The following is a 22,921-nucleotide window of genomic DNA, read 5'->3' on the forward strand; positions in this document are numbered from 1 at the left end:
TATGGAAAAATGTCTTTATTGGTACAGTATACAAAATAAATGCATCAAGGTACATTAATTTCACAAAGCAATAAATATGTGGATTTGTTTTGAAGAGACACGGTCATATAATATAAAAAGTACATCTTTAATATCTACAAACAAGTTTTTATAGGACAGAAAAATGAAATAATTTATGCAATAAATAATTGAATCAGTTCTCAGAGCAGCGCCTCAGATTACCAGAGTTGACAACTTGTTCTAACCACCACTGTGTGCATCGGAGTCCAAAAGATCCCCACCTGGTCCTAACATTTTCTGAAAAGGCTACTTAGTCCCATTACCCCTTCCTCAAAGAAGGCAGGCATGAGTATGTTAGTCTTATGGTTAAATATATTTTGTACATCATCTCCTTTGATAAATATTATGCATCTTCGAGCAGGGAAGTGGCCGGGTTTATCCCCCTGTAACAATGTGGCAAGCTGCGGTTTTGTGACCATGCTATGTCCGGGCCGTGCCACCCGATCGGTTCCATTCTCCCTCCTCCTCAACTTGTTCTCTCTGACCTCCCTGTCGTTAGCAGTTAACGCTACTGCCGCACCAGTGACCCAGGCTCGAATCTGCCGCTGCCTGCAAGGCGTTTGCATGTTCTCCCCGTGCGTGGATTTCCTCCTTCCCTCAAAACATTGTGGGGTTGTCGGCTCATTAGTGGATTTGGGCTCGTGGGCGGGAAGGACTGGTTATCGTGCTGTATGCCTACATTAACCCCCCCCCCCACCCCTCTTACCTTTTGTTTTTGGCATCACTCACAATGTTTCCAAGTAGCCAGTGAACCCCTGCAACACATCCTTTGCGTGTGGGGAGAAATCTGAGGGAGCAGGGGAGTCCCCGGAAGAGGGCGTTGCGGGGCAGTCCCCGGAAGAGGACGTTGCGGGGCACTGGGTCCAACTGCGACATCATTGTTCTTAATTGGCGGGGGGGCGGGGGATAGGAGTAAAGGCATTGCTTTGGAGGAGGGGGGCTGGTGACACTCGTTAATGTAATTGGAGGTCAAGATTTGCTGTGCCTCAGTGCCCCTCTTCTGTGGAAGAGCACAGGCAAATACCACTGGACTCGGCAAAGACTCTCCTTGACTTGCGAATGAAAAAATTGCCTCAAGGCGCAGGGGGTAACAAGCAACCATTCTGGGTGTATAACCAGCCTGGGTAAATTGCATAATTTGTTAAACAACCATTATTTAACAAAGCAAAAACAATCCTGGAGAAACTCAGCAGGTGTTTTATAGAACAAAGATAAAGATACATAACTAACAGTTTGGGCCTAAAGCCTTTTTCAAGGTGCCAGCAAAATATAGGCAGGCCCTGAACAAGTCCATAAAATGCATTGGTTTGGCCTATTGACTTTACCCAGCATTTGTAATTTTACTTCAACCACCGAAACTGCACTCTTTCACATTTTACTTTATTATTTAGCAATCGAGCATCAAACGTACTGACCTTACACTCCAAAACAACTCTCGAAAGTTTAAGTAAAATGTGTTTGCAGAGCCATTCAGCATGGAAATAAACCTTATGGTTCAACTCATCTGCACAAACCTTGTTACCTACCTGAGCTCGTCCCGTTTTCAAGCCCTCTTTTAAAAAAAAACACTGGAGGAACCCAGCAGGTCAATTAGTGTACTCTATGTAGCAAAGATAGATAGCCAATGTTTCGGGATTGAGCCCTTCATCGAGGTATCTCTCGTTATCCTTGCTGCATAAGATACATCTCTTGCCCTGCTGAGTTTCTCCAGGGTTGTGTTTTTACTTCAGCCACAGTGTCTACAGACTTTCTTGGCCCTCCAAATCTTCCCCACCCACTTTCTCTTGCAGCTCGTTCTTCACCACCCACCACCCTCTATGAAGAAGTTGCCCCGGAGGCCTCCCCTTTAAACCTTTCCTTCCCCTCTCACCTTAGCCCCGTGTCCTCTGGTTTTCAGCTCCCCGATCCTGGGGAAAAAAAGACAGTGACCTTATCTATGCCCCTCACGACTTTCAAAGTTTCCCCATGTTCCAGAGAAAGAAGCCCCTTGGAATCAGAGTCCTCCCAGTCCTGATAATATACTGATGGAATAATTTCTCCGAAAGTTTGGTGCGTTGGAAATGGAGTTGATTGGAACGTTTATGCGAGACATCAGGGGTAAGATTATTTTGTTTTAAAACAGTGTTGTGGGTACCTGGAATACATTGCCCGGGATGGTGGTGGAGGCTGAAACATGAGGGATGGGGTGGCCAACCTTTTAATATAGACATACGGTAACAGGCCATTTTAGCCCACGAGTACATACCAGGGGGTGCAAGTTAATTGGGCGGCACAGACTCGTGGCCTGTTACCATGCTATATATCCAAATTTAAAAAGGTTGGCCATCTCTGCATTAGGGGCATTTAAAACGCTCTTAGACAGGCACATGGACGAAAGAAGAATAGAGGGTTACGAGGTAGGTAGAGCTTGGCACCACATCGAGGGCTGAAGGTCTGTGCTGTGGTGGGAAGGGCAGGTGTGTGTGTGTTGCAAGATGATGACCACAATTGTTAAAGAAAAATAGGCAGGTGGATGTTACTGTTAAACCACACGTCCCACCCAGATTTTGTAGGAAGTGGGACAGACTTTAAAAATCACCAGAAACCCAAGCGTTGCACTGAGCAGCGTGGCACGGCTGCCTGGCATAGATAACTTGCAACCTTTGGACAAGAGTTTCCTGTTTTTCCTGGCCTGTAGGGGAAATGCCAGGCTGTTTGTCTTCTCCTTCACACCCCCTCTCCCCCCACCAAAAGGACAGAAGAGGGAAAAAAACCCAAGGAAAGGTGAAATCACAGCCACTGAGGATTACTGGTCAGATGAGTGCTACTGGTACTGTAACCCAGGATTACCGGTCACATGGTTGGCTTGCCTGGTGAGGAGGGTGGCTTGACACCCTGCAGGATGGAAAAACAAGGCCTGTCATAGGACAGATGACCCCTCTCATGGGGGTCGACAACCATCCAGCAAAAGCGTTCTGTAAAGCGAAGTTTGGTCCGGCCATTCACTGAAACAAAACTCCCCCCACCCAGCTGTCTTGGACCTCGCCATGCCTCTGGATCTGGGAGGGGACATCAAGAGGGTAGGCCTGGACCCATGAAACCCCTTAAAATCCATTCATGCACATGCTGTTCCTTTCTGAGGGGTGGGATAGCTTTGCAGTGCCTGTCGAGGATTGGCCTGTACAGCCACTCCAGGACGTACATATCAAATCCCACAAACGGACTGAAATGAACCATCATCGTCCTACAGGATGGAGAGCTGGAAGGAGGAGGAGAATTGGCAAATATTCTGCTGACTATGAGGAGAGGGGAGACAAGATCTAGAGGGGACACAAGTTTGGGGTGAAAGATTAGATGTTTTCAGGGAACATGGGGGTGTAGGGGGGGGGGGGGAAGAAATGGCTTGGTCAAAGTTGATAAAATTTTCACTGAAGTGCTTGGAGTGGAGCTCTCTCATTTTTTTTGTTTCCCTGAACTGACTAGTAGGTAGCATCTTTGGCCAGGGATGTCAAAGTTGTGAGTGGGATTGTTGGATGGAGTGAAGGATGTGAGTGGGGCTGAAACAATCACTGTCATTCTCCTCAGAAACTTATTTCTGTTTCTTATCCTTCTGCCCCGCAGGATTGTTCCACCTCCCTCAGAAGTGTGAGATCCAACTCCCCAAGGCAATGGGAAAAGCACAAGCAACATTAACCTCAACAGTACGAACATCATTGAATCACAGACCGATCTTGTACAAATTACACAAACAAATGCAAACCTTGGACCATTCAGTCCATATAGAACCTAGTCAGTTGGGTTTCCCTTCAGCACCAACTGATTCCCTTGCTGCCATGTCTGTCCACGGTCTCATGCACTGCCAGACCGAGACCACCCGCAAATTGGATGAACACAATTTCCTCCATTTACTACGTGATCTCATTACCAGACACACCTTCCCCCTCCGTTTTCTGCAGAGACTGCTCTCTCCGTGACTCTCTCATCCGCTCCTTCTTCCCCTCCAATCTCCCCCTACCCCTCTAACTACAGGAGATGCTCCATCTGTGCCCACACGTCCTCCCTCACCACCATTCGAGGCTCCGAACAGTCCTTCCAAGTATTGAGGCACTTGTGAATCTGCAGGGGTTGACTACTACTACTCTCTCTCTCTCTCATGCACACACCCCTTTTCCCTCTGTCTCCTTCCACAGAGCCAAATTCATTTCTCACCGTTCCTCATATCCAATTAACACCATTTGGCTTTTGGTCTGGACTCCTCCTTTCTGTCTCTGGTCTTTAGTCAGACGCCTTCCTGTTTTTTGCTTTATACCTTGAAGAAGGGCTCAGGCCCGAAACGTCGATAATAGATCTTTACCTCCTATGGATGCTGCGAGACCGCCCAAGTTCCTTCAGCATTTTTTGTTAAACCTTGAGACTGATGGGCTGTTTCCGTCATCTCCAGCAGTGAGTTGCTCTGATTTATCTCGTCTGATGCACACAATTGGGAGGGAGGGGTACAACATTGGGCTCGCTTACTCCACAGCCAGGCTTTTGATTTTTCTCTCACTATGACCGACTCTGAGCCCTGCTCCTCAAAACTAAAGCTCAGCTCTTTCTCACTTCAGAGAATCAAGCCTCCATTACCCCGTCCAGCACTATATCGATTTCAAACACCTACGCTTCCGAGTCCTTCCGCCAACCTCTGCTTGTTTACACCCTCCCATCTCCACGCGAGCCAGCCCACCTCTCTGAGCTCTTTCAATTCCAGGGTGAATTCCTTGTGGGGGCGGGGGAAGGATACTCAGAGGTGCCTTAGTGTTGGTGAGGAGCCCCTCCCATTTGGACTTTGCTGTGAGCCAGATCCACGCTAATGGCCCTAGGTAGACTGACAGAAATGTGCGGGGACAAGCTGTACAAAAGTGGACCATCTTGAACCTCACCCACCAATCTGCAAGATCTCTCAGCTGAAGCTCCTGCTTGAACACCATAGAACTCTACAGTACAGCCCCTTCGATGTTGTGCCAACCTATATATTCTGACCAAAAAAATCCTTCCTACCTCTTTCATCCATGTGCTTGTGTAAGAGTCTCTTAAATGTTCTAATGAAGGTTTAGGGAGACGTCAGGGGTAAGTTTTTAAAAAAAAAAAATACACGTACACAAACATACAGTTGTGGTTAATTGGAATCCCTTGTCAGGGGTGGTGGTCGAGGCTGGAACATTGCAGGGGTGGCCAACCTTTTAATGTTAAATTTTGACATACAGCATGGTAACAGGCCATCACGGCCTACAAGTCTGTGCTGCCCAATTAACCTACACCCCTAGTATGTACTCGTGGGCAGAAATACCCTCTTACTGTGCTGTACGTCCAAATAAAAAATTAAAAAGGTTGACCACACCTGCAATGTTCTAGCCTCGACCACCACCCCTGGCAAGGCACTCCAGTTAACCACAACTCTGTGTGTGTGTGTGTGTGTGTGTGTGTGTGTTTTTTTAAACTTACCCCTGGCATCTCCCTAAACCTTCTTCTATTCACTTAACCTTTTGCTATTCTTTCCCTGGGAGAAAGGTGCTGGTTGTCCACCTTATCTCAGCCTCTCAGTTTCTTGTCAACCTCTATCAAGTCTCCTCTCATCCTTCTTTGCTCCAGAGAGAAAAGTCCCAGCTCTGATAACTTTGCCTCAAATTTTTCCCAAACCAGGCAACATCCTGGTAAATCCCCTTTGCTCCGTCTCCACATCCTTCCTGTAACAAGGTGACCAGAACTGAACATAATTCTCCAAGTGGGGTCTCCCCAGAGATTTGTAGAGTTGCAACATGACCTCTCGACTCCTGAACTCAATCCCCCGACTAATGAAGCCCTGCATCCCATCAGCCTTCTTAACTATCCTATCAATCTGTTCCTCCACACAGCTAAGTATCTGAAAATTAACCCTGTACTCAGCTTTCAGGTTTGACCTTCCAAAATGCATCGCCTCACACTTACCCAGATTGAACTTCATCTGCCACTTTCCACCCAACTCTGCATCCTGTCTCCATCCTTTTGTAACCTACGACACACCTCAGTACTATCCTCAACTCCTCCAACCTTCGTATCATCCACACTGACCCATCCTTCCACTTCTTCATCTGCAGTTGTAACATCTCTGGTTGTCTACAAATGGCTTGCTCTCCAATTCTCTCTCTTTCAGAGCCCCAATGGTTCGATATCTCCTCTTTTTTTAAACTGCTAAAGCCTGATCCTTGGTTCAGGCTTCCCATATCAGTGGAAACGTTCGCTCAACATCTATCCCACCAAGCCCAGCTAAGGGGAGCCTCTTCAGCTCCAGCCATCTTGGTTCAGCCCTGACCTCGGCCGCAGTCCGTGTGGCATTTGCGCATTCTCCCTTGTGAGCGAGTGGGTCCCCGCCGGGTGCTCTGGTTTCCTCCCGCATCACAAAAGACACCCAGATCACTCGGGCCGCTGAAAGTTGCCTCCTGTGTGAGTGGTAAATCTGGGGGGGTGGGGGGTGGGGGGTGGGGGAGAACATGCAGAGAACGAGTTTTACGTAAATGTTTGCCTGGGGCTGGTACAAGTACAGTGGGCTGAAGGGCCCATTTCAGTGCTGCATTGATTTTCTCAGCCATCACCACCCACTGTCCACTCCCGCCAGTGGCCGCACCCAATTGCATTATTTCCTCCTTAATCAGCAGAACTCCCCACACACCTCTTTGAAATATGCACTCAACGATTCCGGAATTGTTGATATGCACGTAACAGTTCCAACGAGCAAAATCCTTCCTGCTTAATTCCACATATTTATCCACAACCTCTTCGCCAGGCCAAAACTTCAGATGTATGATCCTGATCCAAAGATAATATTTTGCCCAGTTCATCCTGTTTCAGTCAAATCCACCGCTCCACGATCCACTACCAAAGAGAAACTAAAAAAATATCAGACCAGTCGATGTTTTTAAATAAAAACGCAATGCTGGAGAAACTCAGCTGGTCGAACAGGGTACGATTTAGAAAAGATTAAGATGCGTAACCAACATTTTGGGCTTGAGCCCTTCATCCAAGATTTGAAGGCCTCAAACCTGAAATGATCTTTATTTTTGCTATATAAAGGACACTGTTTGACCAGCTGAGTTTCTCCAGCACTGATTTTAAAAAAATCTTCAAATGCAGGGTCTGCAGAGTTTCGAGTTCTCTGGTGGTTCTTTCTTTAAAATGCTGGTCGGAGTTGTTTTAAATGATTTCATTATTCAGATTTCACCAAATCCCTCTTAGTCTTTGATCAGGATAGCAAGATTCAAACTGGTTGGTCCGGCGGCCACGGCAAGGAGCAACATTGTCATCTCTTTTGTCCCAGAGATTTACCGTTTTTTTTAATATAAAGGTTGTTAATCATCTACACTGAACTTCAGAGGTGAGTGCAACATGCAAGTAAAACACAAAAGACTGCAAACACAGTGATTGAAGTAAAACACAATGCTGGAGAAACTCAGTGTACTTTATACAGCAAAGATAAAGATCCTCCCTTCTTTCCTCCACCCCCTTCCCTCTCCATTCACCCCCATACCTCCTGCTCCCTCCCTTCCCCTCCGTCTTAGTTCCTCTGCTCTCTCCCCCCCCCCCTCTCCATTCACAGAGCCACCTCGCCTCTACCCCTGTTTGCTGGTGTGCCCTCCCTCCTTTACACCTTTCTGATCTGTCCCAGCTGACCCAGATCAAGGACAAATTTCATTCATAGAAGCCAACTATTTAAGAGACCCTCAAAAGGCAACATCCAATCTCATTTTTCCTGCCCCTCCCCGCAGTTGATTTTGATTTTCAGTGAGGTGGGACAGTGAATCGGTGGTTTGGCCAAACAGAACCTTTGTTTAGGATCTCGTCTCACAGAGAGCAACTCTGCTACCGCCGAGCTCCCTCAGCACTGTTCTGAAGTGTCAGTTTGGGGTTTTTGAATGTGGATATTCAGCACATTCCTTCAGCCCAGGAACCTGCACTGCCCAAATACACCGATGTGACCTACTCACCCTGCACGTCTTTGGAATGCGGGACGAAACGCACGCGAACACGAGGAAAACTTCCAAACTCCTTACAGCAGCAGAGTCGCTGGCAAACCGTGAGTCTTGTCTGCCTCGTCTCTTCTCTCCCACTGATGATGTTTCCTGGGGGGGTGAGGGGTGGGGGAGAGAGAAGGGACATCAGATTGAAGGGGGTGGGGGCAGGAAGGAGCAGGATTAACTCCAAATTGTGGCAATAAGCTGTCTGCTCCTTTGAACCACAGATGGAGAGATGAATGGTGGTGGGGGTGGAGAAAATGGTTCCACGAGGGAATTGGAAGGATGGAATGCAGGAAAGTCAGAGGCAGATGTGGGGCATAAAATAATCATAAACTCGAAAGGGTGAGTGGCCTTTTTCTGGAGATTTAATGTTGTTGTAGGCTGGAGTCTATCCACCCCCTCCCATCTCAACCTTCTCTGTGACGTGGATTGGCACCTATTTTGTACAGAATCCATGAGAATAAAAATACAGCAAAACCCCTGGTAATTGGAATTCAAGCGACTGGCAGCCTCGTGCAACTAACAAATCAAGGAAAATAAATAAAAATTTAAAGAATAATAGGTAAAAAAATATGCAAATTGTAAAAGTAAATGTTTTCCGAAGTATCACAAATATTTGGTGAAGATGGGAGCCAATATTCAGCCAGCGGAGGGCCTTGGTCGGGCTTTGCCCGTAGCAGCTGTTGGAATGAAGTTGTATGAAACTGCGAGGGCGTCGCCCGGGACGAAGAACTGGTCGATGCTGCTCACCATTGGGGCGACTCTCTTAAAGGGTCTCCTTATCCCTGCTTAGCCCCGGTCAGAGGCTTTACTTGTAAACCTGGGGAGGGGGGGATAATTATCTATAATGTTATTGTTTGTCTTTCGGGCGGCTCTGTGGAGGGGGAGGAACCTGCAGATGCAGCGACGGTTAAATGCTTTCAAAGAACGTAACTGAAAATAAAGTAAAATATGAAGTTTGTTCAGTGTAAGTACAGTATTTTTTGTCTTTTAAAGTGTTCATTCTTAATTCAGGTGCATTAGTTAGATATTGTACGAGTAAGTCTCAAACAACCAGAAAATACACCTCTCTGGCCTCTACCAATCCCCATAGATGCCAGATGCCAGGGGTTTTACTGTATTTTTCATCTGGATGGGGTTTGGAACTGGATCTTTGAAATCTGGGTGCAACAGACCACATGCAATAAACTGGAACTTCACTGTGTCCACCCCCACAGATCCCACATCCACAGGCTGACTCCTCAAACCAACCGTAACTGGAGCTTATTGCCAGGTTGATGCCAGATACCTTCACATTTGCTTCTACTGCGTGCACCCTCACCATCCCGTCAAACACCACAAATCAGTGCCTCCTCTTGCACGTTTTGCAACACATACCCATACCTTCCATAAATATACACTTCCCAATCACACAATTCATCATTCAGAGTAAACCCTCCTCTTGGAGAGGCACTTACTTCACAGAGAGAGGCAATTGCCTCATCTGCCTGGAAATTGGAGGAACAAAACCTCATCTTCTGTCTGAGCCCCCTCGTACCAGGTGACATTAACATCAATTTCTCTGTGATAAACACTCTCCCTCATCTTCTGCTCCTGCCTCCTCTCTCTCTCTCCACAGAGCCAAAATTAATTTTCACCTTTCCTCTTATTATATCCAGTCATCAGTGGTTAAATGTAGGTATCCAATCTTTTTCAGATATTTTTACTGACCAAAACCTTGCTTCTTTTGAACAATTATGCACCAAATTTACCTGGACCATCCCCCCCCCCCCCCCCCCCCAAACCCTCTGCCTTGCTATTTACAGGTTAGGAGATTTTTAAATTCTTTAATTTTGAAGCTTCCTGAAGCCCTAGAACCTAAAATGATAGGGAATGATTTATAATTTCAAACCTAATTATAAAGGAGTGGGAGTGGTCTTTCTGAACTATTTTTAAGATCTAGGGACAGTTCCCTGGACAGAATTTAAAAAAACAAAAATGATGGGAACAAGATTTTCAACAGTTATTTTCTGAAACTACATGGGATTCTGATCGGAAACAAATGCATTCATTATCCCTTTGTGCTCAACATTCATTATTACCGTTTAAGGTCGTACACCGGGCCCACTATTCCAAAGTTCAATTGGCTAAATTCTATTCTGATCCAAATGGGATAATGTGTAACTGAAGAAGGTTCACTGTGTCATATGTTCTCATTATATCCTTCTCTTTCCAATCTTTGTGAAGGGGTATTTCGTACCTTGTCTTTAGTTCCTAACATTGACTCCAAATCTTTTTCTTGCACTCTTTGGAATAATTGGGCCAATGGGTTTGATACTGACTGCTTCACAATCCCATGCCTCCCTTATCGCTAGAAGAGCCATTTAAGAGGATGGAAAGATGCCGTCCCTCTGCTCACACTCAGTGGTTGTCCAATATGTCTGACTTTGGAAAAATTAAATGTTCTACGAAATGAATCTAAACTTGTTTCCCTAGGGGGTCCCTTCCTTCATTATTTTCAAAATTTGTAAGATTAATAATTTTTGGTCCCAACGTTTACCTTCCTTTACATTTATTATGAGTAGTGGACTGTTCGAGTTGGCCAGTCGCCTCAGAACAAAAGGCTAAGTATTATTTGTATACCTTTGCGTTTCACCATCATTTACCAGTCAGAAAGGTCAGAAATATCTCGGAAAAACCGAACATAAATTAACATCGTTCCTCACCTTTGTGGCCGTTTACACCGTGCGCCCGTGTGCGTTTAGCCCCGGTGCTTTTACGCGAGGCCTGCGTCATCAGCTGGACGTCAGAGGAGAGTTTTGTGGGGCAATTTAGGCTGCGGGCTCTCCACCCCATCGGAAAAGCAGTAGGGGGGACATGCAGGATAAATCGCGGTGTGGGAATTGACTAAAAATTCCTGCACTTTCCTTTTTAGACTGCCCCGCGTAACGGCAAATTTCGTTGATTGTGCTGTTACATGCCTGCAGTCTAAAAACTATATTTGTCACAGGCTTCTGACATCACTGGGTTATCAGGTCAGCAGCACTTTGTTTGCTCGGTTAAGTGCTCTCTCTGAGAGAGCTAGCCTTTGACATGGAGGACTGTTTACCCTCCCGATGTGCCACTGCATTCCTAATGGTTAGGGAATTCTCTTTGAAGCTCAGTTTACAATTTCTCAGTCCCTCGTGCTTTTCTTAAATCAAAAATGCACAAGGAACTTGCAAAAGGAGTCACCAGAGAGAGAGATTTAAAAAGTAGCAATGTTCAGATGTTTTACCTCGTTTTACCCCCCCCAAACATGAATGTCCCGTGTCAAGCACTTGATCTGCAAATGGTTTAATTTTTAAAAAACACGTTTAGACATGTTTTGGCCCTTTTGGCCCGCGAGCCCCTTACCAGCAACCCTGGTGAGTTTGGGAGGATGGGAGGAAACTGGGGCACCTGGAGTAAATAAAAATTAAACCATAAAAAGCAAAAAAATGAAATCCACAACAAATTAACATTGTTTTTATGGGCTGGCATTTTGGGGAACAGCTTCTTTCATTGCAATAGGTTATGTGGAGAAGGCAGGGGAATTGGAGAATGGATCAGCTCATGACGGAATGGTGGAGCGGATTTGACGGGCTGAATGACCTACTCCGAAGGTCGCACAAAATCTAAGAAATTACAGCCAACTTTGTATCCGGCACAGAGTCGTTTTCCATTTATCTGGACACACGTGGTGATACTAAGTGATGGTGATGCATCGGAGAACTGTGATGCTGCCACAAAACAATGGACTTTGAGACTTGCTCGTGACCATAAATTCTGATTCTGGAGTTGGACATTGTCTCAGATTACCAGAACTTTTGGTAAGGGGAGGACCCTCCCTCACCACAGTCCGGGGCTACAAGTGAAGCTACATCGCACAGACTGGTCGCAGATCGGGAGATCGCTCCTCTCCATCCGTATCCACAGCGACCTTCCAGTAGCCAACCATTTCAATTCTAGGTCACAGTCCCAGACTCCTATCGGTCCTTGGCTTTATGAACTGTCCCACCCTGACCACCTGCAATTTGGAGGAACAACGCCTTATTCTCCGTCTGGGCACCCTCCAGCCAGATTGCATGAACGTTAACTTCACTGCTTTCTACTGAACCTGCTTGCTTTTTCATTCCCCTTCCCCAGTTCCAATTCTCCCTCCCTCCTTACCCACCCAGCCATCCCTCCGCCCCATCATTGCTGCTGTCCCCCTCCCTCCTTTCTCTGCCTATCATCTACCTTTGCCACCCCCCCCCCCACCACTCTTTAGTTTGGATGCCTGCCAGCATTTTCCCCATATTTTGATGAAGGGCTCAAGCCCGAAACGTCGGTGACGTATCTTTGTGACATAAAGTACCCCGTTTGTGACCTGCTAAGTTTCTCCAGCATTTTGTGTTTTTACCCCACCGTGTTTATTGAGTCTCCAAATTAACGTTGCAACTGCACCAATAATCATGTGAAGAGACGCGCTGGCAATGCGAATCCACCTGCCTCTCTTCGTTTGAGCCATCTGACTTCAGTCAAAAGGATTAATTTTTCTCAAGGCTCGCTTCGACCTATTGTCCAATTTTTACATTCGTCCCTCCTTTTTCTCTCTCTTTCTCTCTCTTTCCACCAGCTCTGGGCTCAGGAGCCCATAGCTCTCCCTGAACAAACAGGAGGGTGGGGGAAATAAATCTGTTTCCTCCCCCACCCCAGCCTTGTGAAGCCAAACCTAAATCCCTCCTTGCAAGGCAAGTACAAATCGAATCTCAAAGCAATACACACAGTGGCCTCCTAAAGTTAGCCATTTCCATCACAGATTCCTGGCAACTATTCTGAAGATGCAAACCAGAGGTGGATTCAAATTACTGTGGTGTGACCCAGGGCGACACGTTCATCTCTGGTTCTACTCTCTAAAGAACTGATGATGTCATTTCCTGTCATAAATACTCTTGCACCATGAGCAGCCACGATATAGATTTTTCTGTTTTACATACAACTCTGTAAATAGAGTTCCGTTAATTAAGACAAAGAAAGGTATCACATGAGAAAACAGTAAAAAGACATTCAACGGCAAGATCACTTTGCATCAAAACGTTCCCTGTGCAATTGTCCAGCTAGTAGGGAAGTTTCCAATGGTAACCACCCATCTGTCAACAACGAAAGAAAACCCCCACTGTTATTAAAATAAAACTTTAAAACACAATCAGTAAGCAGAAGTGACTATTCAACTTCATCAAATTACAATTCTGACTTGCTTTCCCGTTAATACAGCAATTGCGGTGAGAAATTGTCACGGTTTGCAATCCAGATGTCCTGGTATTGAAATGGTGTTCAGTTCCGAAAGGCAGTTCTTGTCGTCAGGTTTTTTTTTGGTGGGACGTGATGGAAGACAGAGCAGCTGGGGCAGACACCTTGAAGAGCAAGGGACTGTGCTTCTGTTGGGGATGGAGAACGGTGAACCAAATAGTTATTGGGGGAGAGCCAGGCATGCAGAACGGAGTACAGGAGCAGGGATGTCACATCGCATCTGTACGAGACACCGGGGAGACCACTCTCGAGAGTATTTTGCGAAGTTCTGGTCACCCAGTGATAATTGTGGGCCGGAAGGGTCTAAATTTAAATTAATCATTCATCTGGAAAAGGGGGCAGAAAAAATTGACAGGAATATTACAAGGACCAGAACCCTTGAGATGCTGAATAGCTTAGACCTTTTTCCCTGGAGGTCAATTGGGGTGACTTTTCAGAACTTTTTAACATCATGAGAGGCATGGAGAAGGTGAACAGTCGCAGTCCTTTTCCCCCCAGGGTCGGAGGAATCTAAACTAAAAGTGAAAGGGAAAGGATTTAAAAAGGAACCCAAGGGGCAGCTTGTTCACACAGAGGGTGGTGGGTGTGTGGAACGAGCCGCCAGAGGAAATGGGGGCAATGGTAATCTTCAGAAGACATTGAGCCAGGGGTGGGCGCAGGGTAGATTTAGAGGGAGATGGGCTTAGCTTGGGTTGGCAGAGACATGTTGGGCCCAAAGGTCAGTTTCTATTCTGTAAAACTCCACTGGATAGGTCCGGCCTTTCTTCCCCTCCCTCCCCCCACCCCCCCCCCCCCCCCCCCCCCCCCCCCCCCTGCAGTTTGCTCTGGATTTTTCGGGCATTTGAGGCCCAACTTGGCAGGAACTGCCCGGACAGATTGATTTGTGGGGAGGGGAGGAAGCAAATCAGCCCCTCAACCCGAGAAGGGTTGTCACTCTACTCACCCCAGTAACAACTCTCCCCTCACCAACATCCCACCCCCAACCCCCACCCCTGGACGCAAAAAGTCAGCGAAAGGTTTCCCGTGACAATGTCCACTCCTGGAGGGGAGGAGGAGCTCTTCTGTGCTGCGTAAACCTTGGATGTTGTTGGAATGCCAGAGGCCTTACCTTGCGGCTCGTAATTTTCCCCTCCCTCCCCCACCGAGGACGGGCCAGGATGCTAGCGGGTGAAGTTGGAAGACTTGACGATGGTGATCACACTGGTCGTGTTAACTTTGGTGGGGGTGATGGGTCCACAGGCCACCGTCCGGGCAAAGCTCTGAAGTGCCTCGTACTTGGAGCGCAGGGCGTCCAGCTCAGTCTTCATGTCCGCGTTCTCCGCCGCCAGTTTCTCCACCTCCTGCTCCAGCTCCGCCTTCTGCCGCTCCAGCTCCTCCTTCTGGGTCACCCGCTTCACTCGGCAGCTGGCCGCGTAGCCCCGGTTCTTCAGCGTCCTCCTCCGCTGCTTCAGGTTGAGGATCTCATCCTTGGAGAGGCCACGGAGATGGTGGTTCAGTTCCCGCACCGACATCGACACCAGATCCTGGTCCATCAGCACTGGGGTGTTCTCTCCCGTCTCCCTCTTGATCTGTAAGGCACAAGAGAGATGGTGAGCACAGTCTGGGGGTTGGCGCCATGGGGTGTTGGAAGTAGTAAAACACGAGTCTGCATTCTGGGAGAGGGGGTTGACACCATTCTCCACACTCCCTTTAAATCCCACCCCAACCTCCCCAGGTCCCCATTCCCCACACTCCCTTTAATCTCCCACCACGAGACCCTGTTCCCCACACTCCCCAGGAACCCATTCCCAACACTCTCTTTAAATCCCTCAGGAACGTAATTTCCCCCACACTCCCCCCCACCCACCCATCCAGGACCCCATTCCCCATACACCCTTCCCCCACCCTCCCTTTAAACCCCCAAGGGACCCCTTTTCCCCCACATTCCCTTTAAACTCCCATGGACCTCTTTCCCCCACAGTCCCTTTAAACCCTCAGGGACCCCATTCCCCACACTACCTTTAAACCTGGGGACCCCGTTCCTAACCCTCCCTATAAACTCTTCAGGACCCGGTTCCCCCACATTCCCTTTTAACTCCCCCTGGGTTCACGGGGGGGAGGGGGGAAATTATATTGTATCTGAATTCCACCATGCAACACCTTTTAAAAAAAGCATTGGTGCACGAGCTGTCGATAGTCCAGAAAATGTGTTAGACCATGGGTTGAGTATGGCAGTGTTTCTCTCTGATAGATCGTTACATGGGAGTAAAACAAGCAGCTCTTTTACCTTCAGTGCTTTATTTCCACGACTGCTGTTCATACTGTGTTGAACTCCACCAGAAAACGCTCCCTAGTTCAGAGAAAAGAAGGCAAAAGGTCAGTGAGAACTTCTGGGCAACATGACACTTGCATTGCGACCCCAGCCCCTCCACCAACTGAGGTCACCAGTCACCCCTCTATTTCCAAACCCCCCCACAGCAGAGGGATTGCCTACTGCCAATGGTCAGTACGGAGAATCGCTAAAGGTTGGTTTGCAGGGGCAGCCAGCTATCACGAAAGCAAATGGAACATTCCAGTGCTAGAGCAATGGAATTTAGGAGAAGAGAGGTGGTGCTGGTACTGGTGAGGCCACATCTGGAGTCCTGGTCTCCTGGCTTGAGGAAGGAAGTACTGGCTTTGGAGATGGTGCAGAGGAGGTTCACCAGGTTGATTGCAGGGATGAGGGGGTTGGCCTATGAGGAGAGATAGAGTCTCTGGAACCGTACTCATTAGAATTTAGAAGAACGAGAGGAGATCTTATAGAAACATAAAATTATGAAAGGCAGAGTTGTTGAGTAAGTTGTTCCCATTGGTGGGGGAAGACTAGAACTAGAGGAGACATAGCCTCAAAATTCAGAGGAGTAGATTTAGGAAGGAGATGAGGAGGAATTGCTTTTCCCAGAGGATGGTGAATCTGCCCGTTGAAGTAGTAAATACATTTAAGACATGGTTGGATTGCTACATAGTCATGGAAATTAAAGGATATGTGGGAAAGAGGCAGGTAGGTGGAGATCAGATCAGCCATGCTCTCATTGAATGGCGGAGCAGGCTCGACGGGCCAGATGCCCGACTCCTGCTCCTATTTCTAATGTTCTTCACTCTATTTCACCTGGCATTCAGGGTAGGGGTTGAGGAAACGGCTGACCATTGAGAATAAAATGGGTCTCGTGTGGGAGTTTTGGCGGTTGCAGGGACAGGTTGAGCCAAAGGGCCGATTTCGGTGCCACGTGATCTCCATTCCACCAGATCAACCACGATATCATCACATGATGGAGCGGGCTCAAGAGACAGAACAGTCACCAGCTGGTCCTGTGTTAGACTGCCAAGGAACCTTTCGGCCCACGAGTTCATGCCGTCCAATTACACCCACAGGACCCTTGCTAGGTTCTGAAGGGCGGAAGGAGCACCTTGGAGGAAACCCACACAGACATGGAGGGAGTGCATGAACTCTTTACAGATGGCACCAGTCGCTGGCACTATAGGAGTGTTGCGCTAACCGTGTGACCTCAACCTTGGGCCCCGTTCATTGATGCATCGCCAGCATTAAAAAACAAACAAAAACAGGCTCAACTTCACAAGGAGTCTCCGGGAAGAGAAAAATCGCTTCATTTCCACACCCCGTTGCCTCCATCCATGGCCTCGTGCAGGGAAAAGTGGAGGCCACCTGCAAATTGCAGGAACATCACCTTGTATTCTGCCTCGTCAGTTTCCAACCAGGTGGCATCAACCCCTCTCCAGGTCTCTCTCTGTCTTCCTATCTATATCTCTTCACCCTTTGATCAGCGAGTTATATTCCTTACCTCCATTTCTTCTCCCACCTGTTACCTCTCGGCCTGTGCTCCTCTCATCTTTTCATTCGCCTGATTTTCACTGCTCCTGACTAAGGGGTCATGCCCGGAATGTCGACCGCCCTTTACTTCCTTTTACCTGCTGAGTTTCTCCAGCACTTTTGTTCCCTGCCCCGGGAACTCAGATTTCCCTGCTGATCTTTCGGGGGTAGAAGGAAAGACCTCATTCCAAATGAGCCCATCTCTCACAGTGCAAGCCCAGGCAGTTTAAAACAAAATCCCTTAACTGGGGATTTAACCTGTGGCCACATTACTCTGTAAATAACATTCAGCGTGCCATGTTTGTCAAAGAAACAATCGAGTTCCGATACACAGCACACAGTCCCAAACAGAGCAAAAAACAAAATGTGCAGATTAATCAAAAACAGAAGGTTGTCCTTAATCAGAAGCAGAAGTTCATGTTTGTCCAGTATTTCTCATGTAAAGCTTTGCCCGTTTTCACAGTTGACGAGCTTGAAATTTTTCTGAGACGTAGGTCATTTAATACCAAACTAGTAGCTTGAACCACCACCACCCCCCACCCCGGGCAACTTTTGAATCTCGAGGGTTCACCTCCTCCAGGAGCTGTGGCCGCTGATATCGCCCGTCTTACCCCCTCAGTTCAAAGAGTTCCTGGACCAGACATCAAAGGGGTTCCTCCCAAGTTCAACGTCAATTTTTTTTGCCCTAGTGCTTCTTTACAGACCAAGTGCTTGGAACGTTAACTGGGCTTGGAATTATTATTGGTTTCAATTCACAAAAAAAAAAATGCATATTTGACATATCCGACTGCCAAAGAATAATCAAGCAATGTTCTCAAGTGGGCCTCATCCACGTTCTTGCTGAGATTAGCTAACCCTGAACACACCAGACAGCAGATCGAGGATTGGATTGGATCTCAGCCACACCAGTATTAGATATACTAAACCTTCTTTGGTAATCCTTAAAACCAACACCCTGAATGAGTTTTTCCATCACCTCCCTATCTCTTTAGTCAATTTTGGTGACAGTTTAGCTTAATTGAACACGTTATGTAAATGAATCTCTTGAACCTCTCCCTGTTACACCACAAAAGGATGGTCCACACTATTACAACGTAACTTTCTTTTTAAAAAAAAGATTCTATTTTAAATTTTATTGACAGCACAGAAGCCAAATTCTGGACATTTAAACTCGTGCTGCCCAATTACGCCCAAATTAACCTGCAACTCGTTCGTTTTGGAGGGCGAGAGGAAACTGGAACACTCTGGGGGAGTGACACAGAGCCGGAATCGAACCTTGGTCGCTGGCACTGTAATGGCGTCGCGCCAACCTCTATGCTCAGGTACACCAACTGTGACTAAATTTAGACACACACCATAGTAACAGGCGCATGAGACCGCGCCGCCAAAGTACACTTAACCAGTTCCGATACCCCTTCAGTCAATCTGCTGTGACCCACAGCCTGGTACGACCCTTTTGACCGCAGCCTCAGAGCCTCTCACTGATCCTCTGCCAAGTTCACTGTCCCGTGGATCATCACCTCTGCTTCTCCTTCTCAAACCGAGGGGGTGGGGGGGGGGGAAGGGGAGGTGTTGGTGGTCTCCCTGTTTTCTAGTGCCTCGCGCCAGTCCACTTCCCAGGAGTCTACAACCCCTCGTGGCCGCTTTCATCTTGGGCCAGACCCCACAGTCGCAGCATTTTAAAATGAACCCCTGTCGGATCCATTAACAGGCTGACGTGACAAATATATAGAACAGTTGTTGAATGTTCCTACATTTGCCGCAAAATTCTCCATAAATTATTGTGAAGGTCATAAAGTATAAACATAAAATTTAGGGTAAAATCTGGTAGAACTTTAAGAGCTATTGGAAGGGCAAAGTCTAACAACTGATTAGATAGGGTCTAGGGCCTCTCCCTTGTGGGATAGGTTGCAAGTCACTTGGGTGTGTATGGTTCTCTGTGATGGCATCATTTACTGGTCATACGTTACCAGAACAAAAGTGTATGTCAAGACATCAGGACGGTTGTGGGGACAGGACCCCGAAACCTTGACATACACCTTTTGCCTCCACAGGTGCTCATTGAAACCTCCTCCCCACCCACCCCCCTCCTGGTTCCCCCAGTGGGGTTAAAGGTTCGTTCCAAATGAGAGCATCTGCATTCTCTTTTTACCTTCAGCACTTCCTTTCGAGAGTGGTCCAAGAGAGATGAATTCTAGAGAGAGAGCGAGTGCGATTGAATTTTATGACTCAAGGATACTCACAACAATTGCTGGAATTAAAGTGCAGTTCAACTGCAAGATGCTTCAAGTTAGCAAGACAAATAGCCCTTTTCCCTTTCCTACAAGCAAGAATTACCATATATACCCATGTAATCGTCGATACCCCGTAATAGTCGACACCCCCATTTTGGATGACCCATGTAAGTCGACACCTATTTTTGGCCCCGGCCACCCGCCCACCGGAGCTACCGACACCCAGGGCTGCCTGCCCATCCGAACTCCCGACCGCGGATCCTCACCTCAGTCGCCTGCCCACCCGAACTCCCGATGCCCCGGCCACAGATTTACCACCTGGTCCCGGCCATCCAAGGTCCCATCGCCTTGAAATGGCGCATGTAATGAGGAGGTTAAAAATTTGACCAGTCGACCATTCCCCCTTTTTTTTGGGCCTGAAAAAGTGGTCTAGAAAATTTGACGATTACAGGAGTATATACAGAAGTACTAAAATCCAAAGGGAATTGTGTTGTGTAGAAACATAGAAGGGCCATTTGGCCCTTCAAGCCTATATCGCCATTCATTATTATCATCTCCCCATACCCCCTGATCCCCTTAGCCACAAGGGGCCAAATCCAATTCCCTCTTAAATATAGATAAAGAACCAGCTTCAGCTACTTCCTGTGGCAAAGAATTCCAAAGATTTACCACTCTCGAGAGAATTTTTTTTTTTCTCATCTCAAACTTCCCCCCCTTATCCGTAAACTGTGACCCCCTGGTTCTAGTTTCCCCAACCTTGGGGACAACCTTCCTGCATCTAGCCTGTCCATCTCTTAAGAATTTTATAAATTTATACATTTCCCCCCCCTCCCCCAATCTTCTAAATTCCAACGAGTACAAGCCTAGTCAATCCAGCCTTTCTTCATATGCAAGTCCTGCCATCCCTAGTGAATCTTCTCTGCACTCCCTCTATGGCCAGGATGTCTTTCCTCAGATAAGGAGGCCAAAACTGCACACAATGCTCCAGGTGTGGTTTCACCCAGGCCCTGTACAGCTGCAGTGGAACCTCTCTGCTCCTGCACTAGAATCCTCTTGCTTTGAATGCCAACATGCCATTCACTTTCCTCACTGCCTGCTGTACCTGTATGCCTACTTTCAACGACTGGTGCACAGTGACACCCAGGTCTCGCGGTACCTCTCCTTTTCCTAATCGGACTCCATTGAGGTAATAATCTTTCTTTCCTGTTCTTGCCTCCAAAGTTGATCACCTCACATTTCTCCACATTATATTGCATCTGCCATACCTTGGCCCACTCACCTAACTTGTCCAAATCACCCTGCATCCTCTAACCCTACCACCCAGCTTCATGTTGTCTGGAAACTTGGAGATGCTGCTTTCTATTCCAACATCTAAGTCAGTAAGTGAGCAAGCGTATGTTTGATCAAATTCCAAACAACACCCCAGTTGGAAGTATTTGTTACACACCCTTTTGATTACCTTTTGAACTTAGACCTTGGAGGAGAATCTGAAATGTCACACCTACACAGGCATGCATGAAGACAATAAAGCACTTCTAGCTCTTGTTTCTCAAGATTTTTTCATTGTTATGCCATAAAATAGGTGTAATAATACATGAAATTGTCTTTTGTCTGCTGTAAGGCAGACAAAGATTTGCCATCAGCAGAAATTGCCCTGTGCCTCTTAGAGTCGAAGAAAGAGGAGCAAAAGAGACACCCAACAGAGTCACTGAGTGTTGGAGGACTCAAATCCCTCCCCCCCCCACACCCCGCCACCCCCCAGCACTCTGCAGGCTCTGCGGCCGCACAGGCTTCAGTCCTAACCATCGGCAGCCTGAGCTCCGGATCCAAATCTCCGACGTGATCAGGAAGCCTTCAGTGCCCTCACACATCCCAGTCCCGATACCTGGCACCCCCTTCAGCCAGTCTCCAGCAGTCCGGTACGAGCCCATTGACCGCAAGCCTGCGTGGGTTCCTCGCCTCGAGTTACCACCAACCTGGCGCCTGTCCGTTCTTCGGCCTCACAGCCCCTCGCCGTCATGGTCACTGTCGGTTCAAGTAGTTTCCTCCGGTTCTTCTGCATCAGTCTCCTGGTTCCCCAGAGTTTGTGAGCCTTCGTGGCCGCTGCCGAACACAGGCGCCGCCATCTAGGGCCTAGACTCCACCCCCCCACCGCAGTTACAGAATTGTAAAATAAACCACTGTAGCGGCGCTATTGCGGCTCTACAACTCCCAGGAGGCCACGTGATGTCAGTGCGTGATGACGTCAGCGCGCATCATTCTGGCTTTTAAAAGGTCGCGCAGGTGATGAAGAGTAAATCTGTTTGATTCTTTCTAGAAACACCTTGTGTGGTTATTTCGTCGTGTCCACCGCGATTCCAGTGTCCTCACCACCATCGACACCTTTTACAGGCTGCTAAAGCAATCTAAAGTTTCTGGGAAGTTGATCTCAAGATGCGGAAAGAATTTTGAACAAAAAGTAGAATCTTCTGGAGGCTCTTGGAACGAGAAGCAAGAATTTTCACCCAAGAACACAAGCTGAAAGATTTGTTATTAATTGATTGGGAATGGTTTGGCTGAAACCTAACTTGACCAGTGAATGGACAGAAAATAGCATTTAAATGCATGAACGTTGCTGTGGAGATGGTGTCACTTGGAAACGGCTGGGTGTCTTCAGACTTGCACTGCCTTTCAGAAACACACAAAGATCCCCTCCCTTCCCACCCCCCCACCTAAACAACCACCACCCATCCTCCTCTCCACCATAACTAAACACTTCAAGAAGCTAGGAATCTGCATTTAAAAACGATTAGCAGCTGGCAAAGCAATGCAGGCCGACTGATCATCCCACCTTCAGGAGGAGAAGAAATTTCGGCTTTGCACTGAAGTTACAATTGGCAAGGTTGACTGAGCTAGGGGCCTTTCTCCATGCAGTGTGATGAATGGGACGTGACTTAGAGGTCTACAGGATTACTTAATTTTATATTTTTAAAATTTAGACATGTAACAGGCCCTTTTGGCCCACGAGCCTGTGGTGCCCAATTGACCTACCACTGATACGTTTTGAACGGTGGGAAGAAACCAGAGCCCATGAGGGAAAACCTACGCAGTCACGGGGAGAACGTACAAACTCTTTATAGACAGTGTGGGATTGGAAACCTGTTCTTGATCGCTGGCGCTGTAACAGCATTGCGCTGACCATGCTGGAGAGGGTGGAGAGCTGGCACCTTTATCTTGCGGTGAGTGGGGATGGTCAAATGAATAGTGGCCACTTCACATTCACCCTGAGAGTTTCCCGGGGAGGGGAATGGGAGATGGGGAAGGGTGGTGGTTTGGATTGCTTCGACGCATGAGCATGTGGGTAAAGGCCAAATCTGCCTTGTTGTTCTTGGTTCTGGGTGACCTGCTGGCAGACCGCGGATTCTATTGAGCCGAGTTGGCTCCATTTGTGTGGGCGAGGAGACTCCAGTGGAACGCGAAGCATTTAAAAACAGGCAGGTGAT

At 47.6% G+C, this 22,921-nt stretch overlaps 1 protein-coding gene and 1 long non-coding RNA gene across 4 annotated transcripts in view; both read right to left on the reverse strand.

The window, feature by feature from the left end:
- Window positions 1-7,561, reverse strand: LOC138749028 (uncharacterized). The gene is made up of 2 exons (XR_011348373.1): window positions 6,725-7,561; window positions 1-6,511 (listed from the first exon to the last, which is right to left on the reverse strand). It is a non-coding gene; the product is annotated as an uncharacterized lncRNA (long non-coding RNA).
- A 6,792-nt stretch (window positions 7,562-14,353) lies between these two features.
- Window positions 14,354-22,921, reverse strand: part of LOC138748884 (transcription factor MafK-like) — a 29,648-nt gene continuing 21,080 nt past the window's right edge. For 2 of the 3 annotated variants that reach the window (XM_069909753.1, XM_069909752.1), the window contains 2 exons: window positions 15,625-15,687; window positions 14,354-14,926 (listed from right to left, as the gene is read on the reverse strand). In XM_069909753.1, coding sequence (XP_069765854.1) covers window positions 14,519-14,926; window positions 15,625-15,657 — 441 coding nt within the window. In that variant the 5' untranslated portion in view covers window positions 15,658-15,687 and the 3' untranslated portion in view covers window positions 14,354-14,518. Of the gene's footprint in view, window positions 14,927-15,624; window positions 15,688-19,357; window positions 19,400-22,921 lie in introns of all 3 variants that reach the window. The other variant, XM_069909754.1, reaches the window with a different exon arrangement.

Source organism: Narcine bancroftii, chromosome 13 (genome assembly GCF_036971445.1).
Source record: "Narcine bancroftii isolate sNarBan1 chromosome 13, sNarBan1.hap1, whole genome shotgun sequence".
In the NCBI taxonomy this organism is placed as follows: Eukaryota; Metazoa; Chordata; class Chondrichthyes; order Torpediniformes; family Narcinidae; genus Narcine; species Narcine bancroftii.